This window comes from Cherax quadricarinatus, chromosome 63 (genome assembly GCF_038502225.1).
Source record: "Cherax quadricarinatus isolate ZL_2023a chromosome 63, ASM3850222v1, whole genome shotgun sequence".
NCBI classification, from domain to species: domain Eukaryota; kingdom Metazoa; phylum Arthropoda; class Malacostraca; order Decapoda; family Parastacidae; genus Cherax; species Cherax quadricarinatus.
Window position 1 is genome coordinate 1,491,699 of NC_091354.1, and position 24,297 is coordinate 1,515,995.

A 24,297-nucleotide genomic window follows, 5' to 3' on the forward strand; every position below is an offset into this window, starting at 1 on the left:
TTATTATTATTATTATTATTATTATGATGATCGCCTCACCCCAGGCAGGGATGGGTTCGTCCAGTAGACCAGAACAGCTACTGATAGCTCTGGAACCCGAGGCTGCCGCTATCTACTGCCGTCGTCTGCGTCGCCACCAGCTCCTCCCTGAGAGGCCGCAGGAGTTAAGGACACCCAGGTACTCCCTCGGTAGGGACTCCGTCTGCAGCGACACCGAGACCAGCCCGATACCGGCCATACCAGAACTAGATAGAGGTAGGTCTACTTCAACGATACCTGGGAGATTTTTTTCCTCCGGGGGTCAGAGCCCCCGTGACTCTGACCCCTGTACCCCAGATTACTGTTCCTGCCCACCTGAGGCAGATCTGTGTGTACGAGGAATTACCCATTTGTGATTACCTATTGTGGTTCCCCATTTCCAACTCCTTATTCGTGATTACGTATTTCTGGATTGCCTTTTTTTTAATGCCCCCTTCATAGTCGGCAAACACTCAGGTACATATTTACTACTAGGTGAGCAGGGGCTATAAATGTAAAGACACCTTCCCTTTCGTCACGTCCTTCACGGCGATCGAACCTGGGATGTTTTGGTTGTGAACTGACTATATATATATATATATATATATATATATATATATATATATATATATATATATATATATATATATATATATATATATATATATATATGCGTATATACATATGTCGTGCCGAATATGTAAAACTGGTCAATTAGCAAGAACTCATTTAAAATTAAGCATTTTCCAAAATTTTCTCTTATACGTTTAAAGATATATTTTTTTCATTAATGTTAATGTATTTTTTTTAATTTTACACCAAAAGAAACTTAGAAAACTTACCTAACCTTGTTATAACAAGATCAATTTATTTTAGCCTAACCCAACTAAATATATTTTAAATTTCTTTACAGTAATTTAATACTAAACAAACAAAATGACATATATTTTTTTCGTTAGGTTCAGAATGATTTTGGCGAAATTATTGCATGCACAAATTTTCGCTTGTCCTATATGGCAAGATGAGCGTTGCTATTTAAGCCAAGATCGCAAGTTCTGCTTATTCGGCACGACATATATATATATATGTATGTATATCGCAGACGGGCGATCTTAACTATGCATAACAAGCCACGGAGGGGGGCTGGAAATCTTTAGCACAAGTATTTTCACACTTCTAGGTGCCTCATCAGGAGCTGTGCAATGTTGCAAGGGAGCAACCAAAGCAGGGAGAGAGGTCTCAGAGTAATGTAGGTGTCACCGGTCACGGTTACCCTTAGACTGGTCTAGCAGTCTAAGGGTAACCGTGGCTGGTGATGCCTACGCTACTCTGAGACCTCTCTCCCTGCTTTGGTTGGTCCCTTGCAACATTGCACAGCTCCTGATGATGCACTGAGAAGTGTGAAAGTACTTGAGCCAAAATTTCCCCCCCCTGTGGCTTGTCCTGCATATATATATATATATATATATATATATATATATATATATATATATATATATATATATATATATATATATATATATATATATATATATATATATATATATATATATATATATATATATATATATATATATATATTGTGTGTGTGTGTGTGTGTGTATACAGTGGACTCTCGACTTACGAAGGCCTCACCTAATGATAAAATCGACTTACGAAGTGTTTCAGCGTAAAAAATTTCCCCCATCCTACGAACAAAAATTCAACTTATATCATTTGTCCAGAACACGTCCACACATCCCCTCTGGCCTGAGCACGCCTCAGCTGCCCTGCCTTCAGTTAGTGTGCCAATGTTTAAAAGCCAGTGCAGTCGCTTCCACGCATACATTCGGTACATTTTGTATTATTCCAGTGTTTTTAGTCCTTGTAACTGCTAAATAAGCCACCATGGGCCCTAAGAAAGCTTCTAGTGCCAACCCTGTGGTAAAGAGGGTGAAAATTACAATCGAAATTAAGAAGGAGATAATAACAAAGTGGATAAACAAAAAACAGATATCAGGAGAAGAGCATCTCTCAAGCAATCATATGTGAAAAGGCAAGGCAGTTGCATGAAGATTTAATTAAAAAAATGCCTGCAACTAGTACTGATGTGAGTGAATTAAGGCCAGAAAAAGTTGGTTTGAGAGATTTAAGAATCGTAGTGGCATTTAGGACAAGGTCCTAAATGCACTAGAAGACAAAAAGAATGCAGATGTAATATATACAGACATTGCAAAAGCCTTCGACAAGTGTGACCATGGCGTAATAGCGCACAAAATGCGTGCTAAAGGAATAACAGGAAAAGTCGGTCGATGGATCTATAATTTCCTCACTAACAGAACACAGAGAGTAGTCGTCAACAGAGTAAAGTCCGAGGCAGCTACGGTGAAAAGCTCTGTTCCACAAGGCACAGTACTCGCTCCCATCTTGTTCCTCATCCTTATATCCGACATAGACAAGGATGTCAGCCACAGCACCGTGTCTTCCTTTGCAGATGACACCCAAATCTGCATGACAGTGTCTTTCATTGCAGACACTGCAAAGCTCCAGGCAGACATCAACCAAATCTTTCAGTGGGCTGCAGAAAACAATATGAAGTTCAACGATGAGAAATTTCAATTACTCAGATATGGTAAACATGAGGAAATTAAATCTTCATCAGAGTACAAAACAAATTCTGGCCACAAAATAGAGCGAAACACCAACGTCAAAGACCTGGGAGTGATCATGTCGGAGGATCTCACCTTCAAGGACCATAACATTGTATCAATCGCATCTGCTAGAAAAATGACAGGATGGATAATGAGAACCTTCAAAACTAGGGAGGCCAAGCCCATGATGACACTCTTCAGGTCACTTGTTCTATCTAGGCTGGAATATTGCTGCACGCTAACAGCACCTTTCAAGGCAGGTGAAATTGCCGACCTAGAAAATGTACAGAGAACTTTCACGGCGCGCATAACGGAGATAAAACACCTCAATTATTGGGAGCGCTTGAGGTTCCTAAACCTGTATTCCCTGGAACGCAGGAGGGAGAGATACATGATTATATACACCTGGAAAATCCTAGAGGGACTAGTACCGAACTTGCACACGAAAATCACTCACTACGAAAGCAAAAGACTTGGCAGACGATGCACCATCCCCCCAATGAAAAGCAGGGGTGTCACTAGCACGTTAAGAGACCATACAATAAGTGTCAGGGGCCCAAGACTGTTCAACTGCCTCCCAGCACACATAAGGGGGATTAACAACAGACCCCTGGCAGTCTTCAAGCTGGCACTGGACAAGCACCTAAAGTCAGTTCCGGATCAGCCGGGCTGTGGCTCGTATGTTGGTTTGCGTGCAGCCAGCAGCAACAGCCTGGTTGATCAGGCTCTGATCCACCAGGAGGCCTGGTCTCAGACCGGGCCGCGGGGGCGTTGACCCCCGGAACTCTCTCCAGGTAAACTCCAGGTAAACACAGTGTGATAGGGCATGGTGAGGCTGCCAGTTCAGACGAAAAAGAGGCTGAAAAATATGTGCAGTAATTCCAGGGGTACATAGAGGCTGAAGGAGGAAAGAGCACAGCTTTTTCCAAAAAATAATAAACCTCCATCTGTCCTCCTCCCATCCCATCACTCATCACTATATCTTCAATAAAGGTGTCATTTATTCTTCATTTAGTAAAGTACATGCACAATATATATTGTGTATGTATCCTTCTTTTTGTGTGTAGGAAAATGTATATTTCATGTGGTAAATATTTTTTTTTTCATACTTTTAGGTGTCTGGAATGGATTAATTAGTTTTCCATTATTTCTTATAGGGAAAATTAATTCAAGTAACTACAATTTCGTCTAACGATGAGATCTCTGGAACGGATTAATATCGTAAGTCGAGGGTCCACTATATCCTGCAATATTGTTGTATTGTAGTTTTTAGTTGTTGTTTTTATTGTTGTTGTATTAAAGTTTGACTATAAGATTGTGTTTTCAGAGGAGCTCATCTCAATGCCGTACCGGAGTGTGGAGACTGTGGCAGACTGGCTGAGTGAAGGTACTCATTACTCACTCACTCACTCACCCTCCTACTCATATGTAGAAAGGCTAATGCAGACAGTATTTACTCCTAAATAGTAGTGGACTGACTACTTACTGACTATTTTCCTTCTAGTGGGAAGAAGCTGGATAGTGGATGGTCCTTGATAGTGGCTTGATAGTGCTTGATAGTGGCTTGATTGTGCTTAATAGTGGTATATACACTGAGAGATATACATCTCTCGGCTTTTACAAACTTTTAATGTGTAAAAAAGTCAATTTTTTTTCGGGCATATTTTTTTTTAGTTCACTGACGCTGTTGGGAAATTCTGGTAGTTGAGGCACCGTTTCTTCCTTGCATGGTTGTGTGGTCTCTCTCTACATAGACTCTTCTAGTTTGGTTATGTAGAATTTATCAGCATTTATAATTTATGTTATATATATATATATATATATATATATATATATATATATATATATATATATATATATATATATATATATATATATATATATATATATATATATATATATATATTACTTTAATTCCTACTTTAGGGATTAAAATATTTTTGTCAAGTGATGAGAAGATTTTTAGATGTAACATTAATGAGCATAGTGCAGTCGATATGCTTGAAACCCCATTAACTGACCATAATCACTATGATGCTATTAACGACGTACTGACCTCACAGATACGGTGTACGGTGTGGTTGACTGTGGTGGTGGTACTGTGGACATCACCGTGCACCAGATGACCGACCGCACGACAGGTCACCTTAAGGAGCTTCATAAGGCTACTGGAGGTCCTCATGGCTCCATAGGTGAGTAGTAGCACCAGTTCCTCACGGCTCCCTAGGTGAGCACAGATGCCTGATCCTCATGGCTCCATAGGTGAGCACAGGCACCAGGTCCTCGTGGCTCCATAGGTGAGTACTAGTACCAGGTCCTCATGGCTCCATAGGTGAGTATAAGCACCAGGTCCTCATGGCTCCATAGGTGAATACTGGCACCAGGTTCTTGCAGCTCCATTTCAATTCAATTCAATTCAAGTTTATTCTCTATAATGGTTACAATGTGGGGTTTACAGGTTTTGGGTATTTTATGGTTTACATGTTATAAAATACTAATTACAGAGGGGGCCACTAGGACACCTAGCATGGCTAGGCATTTCGGGCAGACTTAGATTAAGTCTTAACATTAAATCCTTACATATTATGGTATTAAGGCTAAGTGACTACATCATAATTTGTGAGTTTAGCAATGTGAATGTTTTTGTTTTGGCACAATACAAAGTGTCTATATTGGAGTATCATAGGCAAACTTATGACTAGTTAGGATTTACTATTTTAAGATTAAGATTAGTATTTCTGGGTTTACAGTCAGTGGGTGAGTGAGTGTAATTTTGAAGCACCAGGTGGTTATCATGTAGTTAGTTGTCGGGGTGGATCAGGGTGATAAGATGTTTTCTAACTGTAGTTTTGAAAGTGGTGAATGTGTCTGCAGTTCTAGAGTTTTCAGGTAGGATGTTCCAGATTTTAGGTCCTTTGAAATACATTGAATTTTTGCAAAGGTTTAGTCGAACACGGGGAATGTCATAGAGATGTTTGTGTCTGATGTTGTGCCTGTGGATCCTGTCACAACTATCAAGAAAGCGTTTTAGGTCAAGGTTAATATTGGAATTTAAGGTCCTGTAGATATAGATTGTACAGTAGTAAGTGTGGATGTTCTGAACAGGGAGTAAGTTTAGATCTATGAAGAGTGGGGGGGGGGGTGTTGCCAGGGACGGGATTTAGTGATTATTCTTACTGCGGCTTTTTGTTGGGTTATTATTGGCTTTAGGTGTGTTGCTGCAGTTGAACCCCAAGCACAGATAGCATAGGTGAGGTATGGATATATAAGTGAATGGTATAGTGTGAGAAGGGCAGTTTGCGGTACGTAGTATCGTATCTTGGAGAGGATCCCCACCATTTTGGATACTTTTTTTGTTGTGTTGGATATGGGTGCTGAAACTTAGGTTATTGTCGAGGTATAGGCCAAGGAATTTGCCCTCATTATGTCTGACAATTAGAGTGTTGTCGATCTTAATGTTAAGTTGCGCAACACCTACTTTGCTACCAAACATAATATAGTAGGTTTTGCCAGTGTTAAGTGTAAGTTTATTGGCTGTCATCCAAGTCGATATTTTAAGCAGCTCTTCGTTAACAATGGTGTTGAGGGTGGCAAGATTAGGGTGGGAGATGACATAAGCCGTGTCGTCAGCAAAGAGAATGGGTTTCAGGTGTTAGGATATGTTTGGAAGATCATTGATGTAAATGAGGAAGAGCAGGGGTCCAAGGACACTTCCCTGCAGAACTCTAGTATCAAGTGGCCGTATTGATGAGGCTGTGTCTTTAATGGTGACATACTGATATCTATTAGAAAGGTAGGATTTAAAATATGAAAGTGCATGGCCTCTTATACCATAGTGGTCAAGTTTGTGGAGTAGGATGCCGTGATCTACTGTGTCAAACGCTTTTCTTAGGTCAACAAAAATTCCTAGCGGATATTCCTTATTTTCCAATGCTGTGTAAAGCAGGTCTAGCATTTTTATAATTGCATCATCAGTGCTTTTATTTTTCCTGAATCCAAATTGGCAGGGGTTGAGTATGTTTTGTGACGTTATAAATGAATGTAGTTTCCTGTGCACGAGTTTCTCGAAGATTTTGGATAGCAATGGTAAGTTTGATATTGGCCTATAGTTGTTTACGTCTGTAGGGTCACCACCTTTATGTATTGGTGTAACCCTTGCTGTCTTGAGTAGTGTCGGGAAAGTGCTAGTTTCTAGTGACTTGTTAAAAAGTAATAGATGAGTATTGGTACCAGGTATCTCAATACTAACCTGACGGGGAAGAAATCTGTGAGCAAACTGAACGCATCCTAGAGAAGAGCTTATAGGAATGAAGAGTCTTAGAACACTTTATGGGAACATAAGACTGGAGGAACACTGCAGCATTCCTGCTGCTCCATACTTGGCAAGTCCACTCAAATCCTTCCTTCTCACTCACAAATTTGAATTAATAAAAAAAAGACCCAGTGGGCGAAACGTCTAATAAAATGTTCTAGTGCATCATACGTGGTTTTAGTCTCATCGGTAAATGTTTGAGAACTCCCTGGCACTAATGTTTGTCAAAAACCGAAACTGGTTCCTTTTTACTTGTTTTTAAGACCTTTCGTAAACCCGTGGAGGTAAACAATAAACCAGGAAGACTTAGTTTGATTAACCTGGAAGTTTAGTAACCCAATCCAGTTCAAAGAACCCACTCACCAGTCTGGCTTAGTTCCATTAAGGATCTTCAATCTTCTCCCCCAGGATGCCACACTCACAACAGTCGACTAACACCCAGGTACTTACTGATAGGTGAACAGGGACAGCAGGTGTAATGTAACTAACACCCAGGTACCTACTTACAACTAGATGAACAGGGAGAACAGGTGTAAGGTAACTAACACTCAGGTATTTACTTACTGCTAGGTGAAGAGGGACAGCAAGTATAAGGTGACATAACCAACGTTTACCCCCCTCATGTCGAGGACTAAACTTCGGTCTCTCAGTGAACTGTTGTAGCTACTATTTGAGCTACAATCACCTGTAGTAGTAGTAGTAGTAGTAGTAGTAGTAGTAGTAGTAGTAGTAGTAGTAGTAGTAGTAGTAGTAATATTCTTCTTCTTCTTCTTCTTATTATTATTATTATTAGTAGTAGTAGTAGTAGTAATAGTAATAGTAGTAATAGTAGTAGTTGTTGTAGTAGTATAATTTTCATTATTTTCAATCTTTCTGCCATAGGTGTTGATGCAGAGTTCGAAAGGTTCCTGGAGACCATCTTCGGCACAGACTTCTTGGCTACGTTTCGCCAGCAGCGACCAGCGGCCTACGTCGATCTCATGATCGCCTTCGAGTCCCGTAAGAGGAACGCCTCACCTTACAGGAGCACCCCATTAAATATCGCTCTTCCGTTTTCTTTCATCGACTTGTACCGCAAATATAAGGGCAAAGATGTGAGTCTGATTAAGTTGTGAATCTTGAGGAAATTTGGGGGGAGCAAAAAGAAAATTATTTAAATATTTTAACGCTAGTTAGATTTTTTGAATATATATTAATTTTTCGGATTTTTTAGTTTAGTCATGGGTGTGGAGAAAATTTTTCTCCAACCCCCAGGGGGATGAAGACAAGGGACAGTGACGCCCCCTGGGGCATGTAGACAGGTCGGGAAGGAGGGGAGAGAATAGTAGTAGTAGTAGCGGTGGTAGTCTAGTAGTAGTAGTAGCAGTAGTAGTAGTAGTAGTAGTAGTAGTAGTAGTAGTAGTAGTAGTAGTAGTAGTAGTAGTAGTAGCAGTAGCAGTAGTAGTAGTAGTAGTACAGTAGTAGCCCGGTGGTCTGGTGGCTAAAGCTCCCGCTTCACACACGGAGGGCCCGGGTTCGATTCCCGGCGGGTGGAAATTCCGACACGTTTCCATACACCTATTGTCCTGTTCACCTAGCAGCAAATAGGTACCTGGGTGTTAGTCGACTGGTGTGGGTCGCATCCTGGGGGACAAGATTAAGGACCCCAATGGAAATAAGTTAGACAGTCCTCGATGACGCACTGACTTTCTTGGGTTATCCTGGGTGGCTAACCCTCCGGGGTTAAAAATCCGAACGAAATCTTAATCTTAATCTTAATCTTCTCCTAAGTGTAGGTTACCTGTAAGTTGATACAGTCATTCAACTGTCATTTATTCTTCACTAAAATAAAAATCACTGAGAATAATAAGTGTCTAAAGTTCTATATTTTAATATTTTTTTTATATAGGTGGAGTGGGCCATTAAGAAGCAGCAGCATCTTGGAGTGAGATGGTCATCTCAAGGGATGCTGAGGGTGGAACAGGAGACTATGAGGCAGCTCTTCCTTCCAACACTTTCCAGCATCACCCAGGTAAGAGAGAGGGAGAAAGAGAAAGAGAGTGGGAGAGAAAGTGAGTGGGAGAGAAAGAGAGTGGGAGAAAAAGAGATTCCATCCCACAATCGCCAACATCTCCCAGATGAGCATTTGTGATAAATTCTTGAGGGACGATCCCTGACACGGTTTTTTGCTAAATTATGACCTGGTCAGTGGTATACATGATGACCTGGCCAGTGGTATACATGATGACCTGGTCAGTGGTATACATGATGACCTGGTCAGTGGTATACATGGTGACCTGGTCAGTGGCATACATGATGACCTGGCCAGTGGTATACATGATGACCTGGTCAGTGGTATACATGGTGACCTGGTCAGTGGTATACATGGTGACCTGGTCAGTGGTATACATGGTGACCTGGCCAGTGGTATACATGATGACCTGGTCAGTGGTATACATGATGACCTGGTCAGTGGTATACATGATGACCTGGCCAGTGGTATACATGATGACCTGGTCAGTGGTATACATGATGACCTGGTCAGTGGTATACATGGTGACCTGGTCAGTGGTATACATGATGACCTGGTCAGTGGTATACATGGTGACCTGGTCAGTGGTATACATGGTGACCTGGTCAGTGGTATACATGGTGACCTGGTCAGTGGTATACATGATGACCTGGCCAGTGGTATACATGACCTGGTCAGTGGTATACATGATGACCTGGTCAGTGGTATACATGATGACCTGGCCAGTGGTATACATGATGACCTGGTCAGTGGTATACATGATGACCTGGTCAGTGGTATACATGGTGACCTGGTCAGTGGTATACATGGTGACCTGGTCAGTGGTATACATGGTGACCTGGTCAGTGGTATACATGGTGACCTGGTCAGTGGTATACATGGTGACCTGGTCAGTGGTATACATGGTGACCTGGTCAGTGGCATACATGATGACCTGGCCAGTGGTATACATGATGACCTGGTCAGTGGTATACATGATGACCTGGTCAGTGGTATACATGATGACCTGGTCAGTGGTATACATGATGACCTGGTCAGTGGTATACATGATGACCTGGTCAGTGGCATACATGATGACCTGGCCAGTGGTATACATGATGACCTGGTCAGTGGTATACATGATGACCTGGTCAGTGGTATACATGATGACCTGGCCAGTGGTATACATGATGACCTGGTCAGTGGTATACATGATGACCTGGTCAGTGGTATATATGAATGATGACCTGGTCAGTGGTATGCAATGGTTTTAAGTTGGAAAAATTCGGATTCAGGAAGGATATAGGAAAGTACTGGTTTGGTAACAGAGTTGTGGATGAGTGGAACAAGCTCCCAAGTACAGTTATAGAGGCCAGAACGTTGTGTAGCTTTAAAAATAGGTTGGATAAATACATGAGTGGATGTGGGTGGGTGTGAGTTGGACCTGATAACTTGAGCTACCAGGTCGGTTGCCGTGTTCCTCCCTTAAGTCAATGTGACCTGACCTGACTAGGTTGGGTGCATTGGCTTAAGCCGGTAGGAGACTTGGACCTGCCTCGCATGGGCCAGTAGGCCTTCTGCAGTGTTCCTTCGTTCTTATGTTCTTATACATGATGACCTGGCCAGTGGTATACATGATGACCTGGTCAGTGGTATACATGATGACCTGGTCAGTGGTATACATGATGACCTGGTCAGTGGTATACATGATGACCTGGTCAGTGGTATACATGATGACCTGGTCAGTGGTATACATGATGACCTGGTCAGTGGTATACATGATGACCTGGTCAGTGGTATACACGATGACCTGGTCAGTGGTATATATGATGACATTGTCAGTGGTATACATGATGACCTGGTCAGTGGTATACATGATGACCTGGTCAGTGGTATACATGATGACCTGGTCAGTGGTATACATGATGACCTGGTCAGTGGTATACATGATGACCTGGTCAGTGGTATACATGATGACCTGGTCAGTGGTATACATGATGACCTGGTCAGTGGTATACATGATGACCTGGTCAGTGGTATACATGATGACCTGGTCAGTGGTATACATGACGACCTGGTCAGGGGTATACGTGATGACCTGGTCAGTGGTATACATGATGACCTGGTTAGTGGTATACATGATGACCTGGTCAGGGGTATACATGATGACCTGGTCAGTGGTATACATGATGACCTGGTCAGTGGTATATATGATGACCTGGTCAGTGGTATACATGATGACCTGGTCAGTGGTATACATGATGACCTGGTCAGTGGTATATATGATGACCTGGCCAGTGGTATACATGATGACCTGGTCAGTGGTATACGTGATGACCTGGTCAATGGTATACATGATGACCTGGTCAGTGGTATGCATGATGACCTAGTCAGAGGTATACGTGATGACCTGGTCAGTGGTATACATGATGACCTGGTCAGTGGTATACATGATGACCTGGTCAGTGGCATACATGATGACCTGGTCAGTGTTATACATGATGACCTGGCCAGTGGTATACATGATGACCTGGTCAGTGGTATACTTGTCCTGGACACTGGTATACATGATGACCTGGTCAGTGGTATACATGATGACCTGGTCAGTGGTATACATGATGACCTGGTCAGTGGCATACATGATGACCTGGTCAGTGGTATACATGATGACCTGGCCAGCGGTATACATGATGACCTGGCCAGCGGTATACATGATGACCTGGTCAGTGGTATACATGATGACCTGGTCAGGGGTATACGTGATGACCTGGTCAGTGGTATACATGATGACCTGGTCAGTGGTATACATGATGACCTGGTCAGTGGTATACATGATGACCTGGTCAGTGGTATACATGATGACCTGGTCAGGGGTATACGTGATGACCTGGTCAGTGGTCTACGTGATGACCTGGTCAGTGGTATACATGATGACCTGGCCAGTGGTATACATGACCTGGTCAGTGGTATACATGATGACCTGGTCAGTGGTATACATGATGACCTGGCCAGTGGTATACATGATGACCTGGTCAGTGGTATACATGATGACCTGGTCAGTGGTATATATGAATGATGACCTGGTCAGTGGTATGCAATGGTTTTAAGTTGGAAAAATTCGGATTCAGGAAGGATATAGGAAAGTACTGGTTTGGTAACAGAGTTGTGGATGAGTGGAACAAGCTCCCAAGTACAGTTATAGAGGCCAGAACGTTGTGTAGCTTTAAAAATAGGTTGGATAAATACATGAGTGGATGTGGGTGGGTGTGAGTTGGACCTGATAACTTGAGCTACCAGGTCGGTTGCCGTGTTCCTCCCTTAAGTCAATGTGACCTGACCTGACTAGGTTGGGTGCATTGGCTTAAGCCGGTAGGAGACTTGGACCTGCCTCGCATGGGCCAGTAGGCCTTCTGCAGTGTTCCTTCGTTCTTATGTTCTTATACATGATGACCTGGCCAGTGGTATACATGATGACCTGGTCAGTGGTATACATGATGACCTGGTCAGTGGTATACATGATGACCTGGTCAGTGGTATACATGATGACCTGGTCAGTGGTATACATGATGACCTGGTCAGTGGTATACATGATGACCTGGTCAGTGGTATACATGATGACCTGGTCAGTGGTATATATGATGACATTGTCAGTGGTATACATGATGACCTGGTCAGTGGTATACATGATGACCTGGTCAGTGGTATACATGATGACCTGGTCAGTGGTATACATGATGACCTGGTCAGTGGTATACACGATGACCTGGTCAGTGGTATATATGATGACATTGTCAGTGGTATACATGATGACCTGGTCAGTGGTATACATGATGACCTGGTCAGTGGTATACATGATGACCTGGTCAGTGGTATACATGATGACCTGGTCAGTGGTATACATGATGACCTGGTCAGTGGTATACATGATGACCTGGTCAGTGGTATACATGATGACCTGGTCAGTGGTATACATGATGACCTGGTCAGTGGTATACATGATGACCTGGTCAGTGGTATACATGATGACCTGGTCAGTGGTATACATGATGACCTGGTCACGGGTATACGTGATGACCTGGTCAGTGGTATACATGATGACCTGGTTAGTGGTATACATGATGACCTGGTCAGGGGTATACATGATGACCTGGTCAGTGGTATACATGATGACCTGGTCAGTGGTATACATGATGACCTGGTCAGTGGTATATATGATGACATTGTCAGTGGTATACATGATGACCTGGTCAGTGGTATACATGATGACCTGGTCAGTGGTATACATGATGACCTGGTCAGTGGTATACACGATGACCTGGTCAGTGGTATATATGATGACATTGTCAGTGGTATACATGATGACCTGGTCAGTGGTATACATGATGACCTGGTCAGTGGTATACATGATGACCTGGTCAGTGGTATACATGATGACCTGGTCAGTGGTATACATGATGACCTGGTCAGTGGTATACATGATGACCTGGTCAGTGGTATACATGATGACCTGGTCAGTGGTATACATGATGACCTGGTCAGTGGTATACATGATGACCTGGTCAGTGGTATACATGATGACCTGGTCAGTGGTATACATGATGACCTGGTCAGTGGTATACATGACGACCTGGTCAGGGGTATACGTGATGACCTGGTCAGTGGTATACATGATGACCTGGTTAGTGGTATACATGATGACCTGGTCAGGGGTATACATGATGACCTGGTCAGTGGTATACATGATGACCTGGTCAGTGGTATATATGATGACCTGGTCAGTGGTATACATGATGACCTGGTCAGTGGTATACATGATGACCTGGTCAGTGGTATATATGATGACCTGGCCAGTGGTATACATGATGACCTGGTCAGTGGTATACGTGATGACCTGGTCAGTGGTATACATGATGACCTGGTCAGTGGTATACATGATGACCTAGTCAGAGGTATACATGATGACCTGGTCAGTGGTATACATGATGACCTGGTCAGTGGTATACTTGACCTGGTCAGTGGTATACATGATGACCTGGTCAGTGGTATACATGATGACCTGGCCAGTGGTATACATGATGACCTGGTCAGTGGTATACTTGTCCTGGACACTGGTATACATGATGACCTGGTCAGTGGTATACATGATGACCTGGTCAGTGGTATACATGATGACCTGGTCAGTGGCATACATGATGACCTGGTCAGTGGTATACATGATGACCTGGCCAGCGGTATACATGATGACCTGGCCAGCGGTATACATGATGACCTGGTCAGTGGTATACATGATGACCTGGTCAGGGGTATACGTGATGACCTGGTCAGTGGTATACATGATGACCTGGTCAGTGGTATACATGATGACCTGGTCAGTGGTATACATGATGACCTGGTCAGTGGTATACATGATGACCTGGTCAGGGGTATACGTGATGACCTGGTCAGTGGTCTACGTGATGACCTGGTCAGTGGTATACATGATGACCTGGCCAGTGGTATACATGACCTGGTCAGTGGTATACATGATGACCTGGTCAGTGGTATACATGATGACCTGGCCAGTGGTATACATGATGACCTGGTCAGTGGTATACATGATGACCTGGTCAGTGGTATATATGAATGATGACCTGGTCAGTGGTATGCAATGGTTTTAAGTTGGAAAAATTCGGATTCAGGAAGGATATAGGAAAGTACTGGTTTGGTAACAGAGTTGTGGATGAGTGGAACAAGCTCCCAAGTACAGTTATAGAGGCCAGAACGTTGTGTAGCTTTAAAAATAGGTTGGATAAATACATGAGTGGATGTGGGTGGGTGTGAGTTGGACCTGATAACTTGAGCTACCAGGTCGGTTGCCGTGTTCCTCCCTTAAGTCAATGTGACCTGACCTGACTAGGTTGGGTGCATTGGCTTAAGCCGGTAGGAGACTTGGACCTCCCTCGCATGGGCCAGTAGGCCTTCTGCAGTGTTCCTTCGTTCTTATGTTCTTATACATGATGACCTGGCCAGTGGTATACATGATGACCTGGTCAGTGGTATACATGATGACCTGGTCAGTGGTATACATGATGACCTGGTCAGTGGTATACATGATGACCTGGTCAGTGGTATACATGATGACCTGGTCAGTGGTATACATGATGACCTGGTCAGTGGTATACATGATGACCTGGTCAGTGGTATACATGATGACCTGGTCAGTGGTATATATGATGACATTGTCAGTGGTATACATGATGACCTGGTCAGTGGTATACATGATGACCTGGTCAGTGGTATACATGATGACCTGGTCAGTGGTATACATGATGACCTGGTCAGTGGTATACACGATGACCTGGTCAGTGGTATATATGATGACATTGTCAGTGGTATACATGATGACCTGGTCAGTGGTATACATGATGACCTGGTCAGTGGTATACATGATGACCTGGTCAGTGGTATACATGATGACCTGGTCAGTGGTATACATGATGACCTGGTCAGTGGTATACATGATGACCTGGTCAGTGGTATACATGATGACCTGGTCAGTGGTATACATGATGACCTGGTCAGTGGTATACATGATGACCTGGTCAGTGGTATACATGATGACCTGGTCACGGGTATACGTGATGACCTGGTCAGTGGTATACATGATGACCTGGTTAGTGGTATACATGATGACCTGGTCAGGGGTATACATGATGACCTGGTCAGTGGTATACATGATGACCTGGTCAGTGGTATATATGATGACCTGGTCAGTGGTATACATGATGACCTGGTCAGTGGTATACATGATGACCTGGTCAGTGGTATATATGATGACCTGGCTAGTGGTATACATGATGACCTGGTCAGTGGTATACGTGATGACCTGGTCAATGGTATACATGATGACCTGGTCAGTGGTATACATGATGACCTAGTCAGAGGTATACGTGATGACCTGGTCAGTGGTATACATGATGACCTGGTCAGTGGTATACATGATGACCTGGTCAGTGGCATACATGATGACCTGGTCAGTGTTATACATGATGACCTGGCCAGTGGTATACATGATGACCTGGTCAGTGGTATACTTGTCCTGGTCACTGGTATACATGATGACCTGGTCAGTGGTATACATGATGACCTGGTCAGTGGTATACATGATGACCTGGTCAGTGGCATACATGATGACCTGGTCAGTGGTATACATGATGACCTGGCCAGCGGTATACATGATGACCTGGCCAGCGGTATACATGATGACCTGGTCAGTGGTATACATGATGACCTGGTCAGGGGTATACGTGATGACCTGGTCAGTGGTATACATGATGACCTGGTCAGTGGTATACATGATGACCTGGTCAGTGGTATACATGATGACCTGGTCAGTGGTATACATGATGACCTGGTCAGGGGTATACGTGATGACCTGGTCAGTGGTCTACGTGATGACCTGGTCAGTGGTATACATGATGACCTGGTCAGTGGTATACATGATGACCTGGCCAGTGGTATACATGATGACCTGGTCAGGGGTATACATAATGACCTGGTCAGTGGCATACATGATGACCTGGTCAGTGGTATACATGATGACCTGGTCAGTGGTATACATGATCACCTGGTCAGTGGTATACATGATGACCTGGTCAGGGGTATACATGATGACCTGGTCAGTGGTATACATGATAACCTGGTCCATACCCCCGGCCGGGATTGAACCCGCGGTCATAGAGTCTCAAAACTCCAGCCCGTCGCGTTAGCCACTAGACCAGCTAGCCACAATAAGATTCATCCAACTAGGTATATTTCTACACCATAGGAAAGTTAGCACAGGCACCACTGTGACCACAAATGCAAGTTTTTACAGACGAATCTCCAGCTAGCGTGGCCGTGACGAACTCTAGCTCAAGTCCCACAGAGGTGCCTGTGCTAACTTTCCTATGGTGTAGAAATATACCTAGTTGGATGAATCTTATTGTGGCTAGCTGGTCTAGTGGCTAACGCGACGGGCTGGAGTTTTGAGACTCTATGACCGCGGGTTCAATCCCGGCCGGGGGTATGGTTTATTTGCAATCGTGTCATTACGATTTCTTAAGTCATGATAACCTGGTCAGTGGTATACATGATGACCTGGCCAGAAATATACAGCTGCCTCTATCCCAGCAGACAAAGTCACCAGATCCTGGTTGTATTTAGTCGTAAAATTCCCAGATCTCAAAAATAAGAGCTGGACAACGTTTTCTGTTCTTCCTAAGAGTCAAGTTTATTTGGGTACTGTTTACACAAGATCGATCTTATGTAAACTGTACCGATAACAAACATTCTGGAAAGAAAATATTAGGCCATATTTCTGTCGTTCAAAATAGGCTATTTGTGATTTTTTCGAGCCGCTGTGCTTTTTTTTTTATTCCTCATTTCCAGTTTGTGTTGTAAGCCTTGTAATGAAGTCTTCCAGTGTAAATAGGCCAAGGATCCCAATGTAAATAAATCACTCTGTCTGACTTTTTTGGGTTGTTATAATAGGTAAATTGCACAGTGTATAATAACTGTACTTACGATTGCTTGTGCCTACATAAATTTACTAGCCTGACCATGATTCGTCTCCTACAGGCTATCGAGTCAGTGTTGTCGGCGCCGGAGGTGGGTCAGCTGCAGTACATGTTCCTAGTGGGAGGCTTTGCAGAGTCTGAGCTTCTGCAGAAGCACATCAGAGACGCTTTCGGCCACCGAGTCAATGTCATCATTCCTCAGGTTTGCTGTTGATCAATAATCCTGTTTGTATTGGCTAAGAATCCCACTTGTGTTGGTCAGGAAACAAGTTTGTTGTCGATTGAGAAACCTGTTGGTGTTGGTGGGGAAACACATTTGTTTTTGAGTCTGCTTACGCCATGTCTTCAATATGTGTTTGTGTGGTCTCCAGGGCATGGGTCTGGCTATCCTGCGGGGAGCTGTGCAGTTCGGTCTGGATCCCGGGGTAGTAACGGTCAGACGGTCTCGTCTAACCTACGGCGTCGGGGTGCTCAACCGCTACCAGAAGGGAGTCCACCCGGCGGAGAAGCGGGTGGTAGCGGCTGGAGCGGAGTGGTGCGCCGATGTCCTGGACCGATTCGTGGTTGTGGATGAAAGTGTAGCTGTCGGAGACGTAGTGGTGCGATCCTACACACCAGCCACTCCTGCACAGTCTACAGTGATTTTGCACCTGTATGCCACGCAGAGGCACGATGCTAAGGTAAGCATAGCATCCCAAGGCATGTTGCTAAGATAAGCACAGCATCCCAGTCTTACTGAGCAGAGAATAAATACGAGACACAGACTTAGCCTTTTATTTAAATGAGTCTTGCCGGCTCTGGAACTTTTTCACGAGTCCCACAGCAGATGAAACGTAATTAAACACAACCCTTAATCTGTTCATGTGTCTTTAATTCACCATTTGTGTTGAGGTAGAAAAGGCAAGGAGTTAACATCCTGGGGACAAAATTTACCTGATTTGCCCGAAATGCTCTGCATAACCAGGAGCTTTCCATATAGTATGTCACTGATGTCAGCTATGGTCTGTATAAGTTGTTTCATGTACTTACAGAAATAAAGATTATTATTATTATTATTATTATTATTATTATTATTAACAAGTAGATAACAAAGACATGAAGTAGCGTATCCTTCATTATATCAACGTTTCACTCAAGGAGAACTCGTGTTATCTTGATGAAGTTATTGAGCAAAACGTTGCCTACAATAAGGGCTTATGATGCAATACCTGGCTTTGTCATTTATTAATCGCCATTGCAGTGCCTGATGCACTGCATAACACGTTTGTGTGTGTGTGTGTGTGTGTGTGTGTGTGTGACTCGTATGACCTTCCTCGGGGACGAATATCCTACCTGTTTAACCTTACTAACTATTCTCTCCCTTGTTTCCACTTGTCCAGTTTGTGACTGAGGACGGAGTGGAGAGAGTAGGCACCTTGCACCTGGACCTGGGCTCTGCCCCGCGGCGTCACCACCACGCTCCTGAAGGAGGAGGAGGAAGAGGCAGTCCCCGTCGGGAGATCACCGTTAACATGAAGTTCGGAGACACGGAAGTCAAGGCGTCAGCGGTGGACCACCTCACTGGGCAGTGTGTTAAAGCGAATATAGATTTCCTCACTTTATAAGGGCTTCGACTGAGAGTAAACACATGCAGAGATCAAACACACAAAGAGCAAACACCCCCAGAGAGCAGACTCACTATTAGAGAGCAGATTCGCTATTATAGAGCAGACTCGCTATTAGAGAGCAGACTCACTATTAGAGAGCAGACTCACTATTAGAGAGCAGACTCACTATTAGAGAGCAGACTCACTATTAGAGAGCAGACTCACTATTAGAGAGCAGACTTACTATTAGAGAGCAGACTCACTATTAGAGAGCAGATTCACTATTATAGAGCAGACTCACTATTAGAGAGCAGAGTCACTATTAGAGAGCAGACTCACTATTAGAGAGCAGACTCACTATTAGAGAGCAGACTCACTATTAGAGAGTAGTCACTATTAGAGAGCAGACTCACTATTAGAGAGCAGACTCACTATTAGAGAGCAGACTCACTATTAGAGAGCAGACTCACTATTAGAGAGCAGACTCACTATTAGACAGCAGACTCACTATTAGAGAGCAGACTCACTATTAGAGAGCAGACTCACTATTAGAGAGCAGACTCACTATTAGAGAGCAGACTCACTATTAGAGAGCAGACTCATTATTAGAGAGCAGACTCACTATTAGAGAGCAGAGTCACTATTAGAGAGCAGACTCACTATTAGAGAGCAGACTCACTATTAGAGAGCAGACTCACTATTAGAGAGCAGACTCACTATTAGAGAGAAGACTCACTATTAGAGAGCAGACTCACTGTTAGAGAGCAGACTCGCTATTAGAGAGCAGACTCACTATTAGAGAGCAGACTCACTATTAGAGAGCAGACTCACTATTAGAGAGCAGACTCACTATTAGAGAGCAGACTCACTATTAGAGAGCAGACACTATTAGAGAGCAGACTCACTATTAGAGAGCAGACTCACTATTAGAGAGCAGATTCACTATTAGAGAGCAGACTCACTATTAGAGATCAGACTCACTATTAGAGAGCAGACTCACTATTAGAGAGCAGATTCACTATTAGAGAGCAGACTCACTATTAGAGAGCAGACTCACTATTAGAGAGCAGACTCACTATTAGAGAGCAGACTCACTATTAGAGAGCAGACTCACTATTAGAGAGCAGACTCGCTATTAGAGAGCAGACTCACTATTAGAGAGCAGACTCACTATTAGAGAGCAGATTCACTATTAGAGAGCAGACTCACTATTAGAGAGCAGACTCACTATTAGAGAGCAGACTCACTATTAGAGAGCAGACTCACTATTAGAGAGCAGACTCACTATTAGAGAGCAGACTCACTATTAGAGAGCAGAGTCACTATTAGAGAGCAGACTCACTATTAGAGAGCAGACTCACTATTAGAGAGCAGACTCACTATTAGAGAGCAGACTCACTATTAGAGAGCAGACTCACTATTAGAGAGCAGATTCACTATTAGAGAGCAGACTCGCTATTAGAGAGCAGACTCACTATTAGAGAGCAGATTCACTATTAGAGAGCAGACTCACTATTAGAGAGCAGACTCACTATTAGAGAGCAGACTCACTATTAGAGAGCAGACTCATTATTAGAGAGCAGACTCACTATTAGAGAGCAGAGTCACTATTAGAGAGCAGACTCACTATTAGAGAGCAGACTCACTATTAGAGAGCAGACTCACTATTAGAGAGCAGACTCACTATTAGAGAGAAGACTCACTATTAGAGAGCAGACTCACTGTTAGAGAGCAGACTCGCTATTAGAGAGCAGACTCACTATTAGAGAGCAGACTCACTATTAGAGAGCAGACTCACTATTAGAGAGCAGACACTATTAGAGAGCAGACTCACTATTAGAGAGCAGACTCACTATTAGAGAGCAGACTCACTATTAGAGAGGAGACTCACTATTAGAGAGCAGACTCACTATTAGAGAGCAGACTCACTATTAGAGAGCAGACTCACTATTAGAGAGCAGACTCACTATTAGAGAGCAGACACTATTAGAGAGCAGACTCACTATTAGAGAGGAGACTCACTATTAGAGAGCAGACTCACTATTAGAGAGGAGACTCACTATTAGAGAGGAGACTCACTATTAGAGAGCAGACTCACTATTAGAGAGCAGACTCACTATTAGAGAGGAGACTCACTATTAGAGAGCAGACTCACTATTAGAGAGGAGACTCACTATTAGAGAGGAGACTCACTATTAGAGAGGAGACTCACTATTAGAGAGGAGACTCACTATTAGAGAGCAGACTCACTATTAGAGAGCAGACTCACTATTAGAGAGCAGACTCACTATTAGAGAGCAGACTCACTATTAGAGAGGAGACTCACTATTAGAGAGGAGACTCACTATTAGAGAGCAGACTCACTATTAGAGAGCAGACTCACTATTAGAGAGCAGACTCACTATTAGAGAGCAGACTCACTATTAGAGAGCAGACTCACTATTAGAGAGCAGACTCACTATTAGAGAGCAGATACATCGAAGGTATATAAAACTATATTTCTGTTTCATCAATATAAGAGGAAAAACCGGGTAAAACCTGAAATAAACCAAAACATTGTTTACTGTGCACTCTGGCAGGTCCGGGACCAGTGGTGGTTCCGGACCTGCCTGGTGCTCCCCGGTGGTGCTCTCTGCATGCCCTCTGATACACGCACCACAGCCTGACTGATCAGGATCTTAGGGTACAGGGGAAGGAAAACAGATAAGTTTAGACCAGTGATCAGTGTTTTAATCCCTACACACTGTGTTCCACTGATCGAGCGTCACGTACACTGGGAAACTCTGAGTCCACATCTTAAAGACAAGAGAGGCATTGTATTTTAAGGTCTGCAGAATTTGGTTAAGCACCTAAAGTCGGTTCCTGACCAGCCGGGCTGTGGCTCGTACGTTGGTTTGCTTGCAGCCAGCAGGAACAACCTGGTTGATCAGGCTCTGATCCACCAGGAGGCCTGGTCACAGACCGGGCCGCGGGGGCGTTGACCCCCGGAACTCTCTCCAGGTAAACTCCAGGTATTTGTGGTTGCAGGAGTCGATTCATAGCTCCTGGCCCCGCGTGATGGTCTATGTACTTCTATCATTGCCAGTCATAATGCTTCACGTGTTGCCTAGAGACCAAATGTTTTCTTAGGCCAGCCTATGTAGGCCTACCTGCCTCAGGAGGGGCACCCAGGGGTAGAGGAACCCTCGGCACTGCTCACAGGTATATCACAGGTAAAAGACATAACTGAACTAGGAGTCTTCCACATGATTTCCAAATAACTCTTGCAAATAAGACCCTTGACGGTTTAGCGCTTTCTTTGATTATAATAATAATAATAATTTGTATATATTTGTGTATTAAATTTATACACAAAGTCATTGTAAATATTGATGGAATAGTCATTATATCGGGGTCTTTATGGGTGCTGGTGGTGGTTAAGGGCTCTTGATATGAGGAACTGAAGATACCCCCTCCTCTTCCTCGGATTAAATCTGGTTGTCTCCCGTTGGCACGGTGCTGTATGGCCCATACGGGCGTAGCGTTTCCCGCGAAAACGAGTTAATTATATTGTTATTTCTGTTCGATAATTGAGGTTGATAATAATGAGAGGTAATTAAGCTGATCCGAGGGAGTGAAGGTCACCTCCCCTTCCCTGGATCAAGAGCCCTCCACCAGCTCAATTCACCTCTTTTGCACGTAAGCAGAAAGCAGTGAATTGGTCAGGTGAGGAGAATCAGGTACGTGAAGACAGGTGCTGCGGCAGGTGTGGTCACCTGGTGCTCGAAAAACAAGGGCAGATGATGCGAGGTTTCGCTTCGTGCTTCCTGTGGGCGAAACCTCGTTATGGTGAAAAGTTTTCTTTTGCTGTGCATTCGTTGACCTGCAGCAATACTCCGTTTCTTCACCTAGAGTTTGCAGGTGGTGAGTCATAGCTCCTGGCCCTGCCTCTTGCAGGGGTATTTGTTGTGACAGGTATTGTGGCAGATGTTGTGACAAATGTTATATCAGGTGTTGTGACAGGTGTTATGACAGATGTGACAGATGTTGTGACAAGTGTTATGACAGGTGTTGTGACAGGTGTTAAAACAGGTGTTGTGGCAGGTGTTAGGACAGGTATTGTGACAGGTATAAAGACAGGTGTTAGGACAGACATAAGGACAGTTACACAAGAATAAGTAACGTCTGTCACATAACATCCTAGCAATTACAAGTTGATGCCAAAGGATTGTATATATATTATTAATCACGTTTGTTATATATAAACTCTAAACAAAGACCAATTATTGTATGTGAGAATATTACAATACATCGAAATTATAAATGGTTTTTCACTCTTCCTGTACACTAAAATTCTAGTTGGCCCCAGGAATACGCCCCCAGGTACTCCAGGGAAAACAACGGTGATTCCTGATGAAGATTTTGGGTGATGTATTTGGTGACATGTTAGGTGGTTGATCAACCCTGCCGACCAGAGCCAAGCTTGACACACCATTCAGAATGAAGAGTCTTTGCAGTGTTAGATTCCCAAGATGGCTGCAGAGTCCCAAGATGGCTGTAGAGTCCCAAGATGGCTGTAGAGTCCCAAGATGGCTGCAGAGTCCCAAGATGGCTGTAGAGTCCCAAGATGGTTGCAGAGTCCCAAGATGGTTGCAGAGTCCCAAGATGGCTGCAGAGTCCCAAGATGGCTGCAGAGTCCCAAGATGGCTGCAGAGTCCCAAGATGGCTGCAGAGTCCCAAGGTGGCTACAGAGTCCCAAGATGGCTGCAGAGTCCCAAGATGGCTGCAGAGTCCCAAGATGGCTACAGAGTCCCAAGATGGCTGTAGAGTACCAAGATGGCTGCAGAGTCCCAAGATGGCTGCAGAGTCCCAAGATGGCTGCAGAGTCCCAAGATGGCTGCAGAGTCCCAAGATGGCTGCAGAGTCCCAAGATGGCTGCAGAGTCCCAAGATGGCTGTAGAGTCCCAAGATGGCTGTAGAGTCCCAAGATGGCTGCAGAGTCCCAATATGGCTGTAGAGTCCCAAGATGGCTGCAGAGTCCCAAGATGGCTACAGAGTCCCAAGATGGCTGTAGAGTACCAAGATGGCTGCAGAGTCCCAAGATGGCTGCAGAGTCCCAAGATGGCTGCAGAGTCCCAAGATGGCTGCAGAGTCCCAAGATGGCTGTAGAGTCCCAAGATGGCTGTAGAGTCCCAAGATGGCTGCAGAGTCCCAAGATGGCTGTAGAGTCCCAAGATGGCTGTAG

General features: G+C 43.9%; 1 protein-coding gene across 3 annotated transcripts in view; it reads left to right on the forward strand.

Annotated features, from left to right (window-relative positions):
• LOC128698220 (mucin-2-like) overlaps positions 1-23,376 on the forward strand; it is a 149,776-nt gene extending 126,400 nt beyond the window's left edge. For 2 of the 3 annotated variants that reach the window (XM_070098551.1, XM_070098552.1), the window contains 8 exons: positions 45-255; positions 3,976-4,035; positions 4,712-4,840; positions 7,843-8,054; positions 8,849-8,971; positions 17,549-17,689; positions 17,859-18,167; positions 18,867-23,376. In XM_070098551.1, the coding sequence (XP_069954652.1) occupies positions 45-255; positions 3,976-4,035; positions 4,712-4,840; positions 7,843-8,054; positions 8,849-8,971; positions 17,549-17,689; positions 17,859-18,167; positions 18,867-19,091 (1,410 nt within the window). In that variant the 3' untranslated portion in view covers positions 19,092-23,376. The remainder of the gene's footprint in view (positions 1-44; positions 256-3,975; positions 4,036-4,711; positions 4,841-7,842; positions 8,055-8,848; positions 8,972-17,548; positions 17,690-17,858; positions 18,168-18,866) is intronic. The other variant, XM_070098553.1, reaches the window with a different exon arrangement.
• Positions 23,377-24,297: the final 921 nt, after the last annotated feature.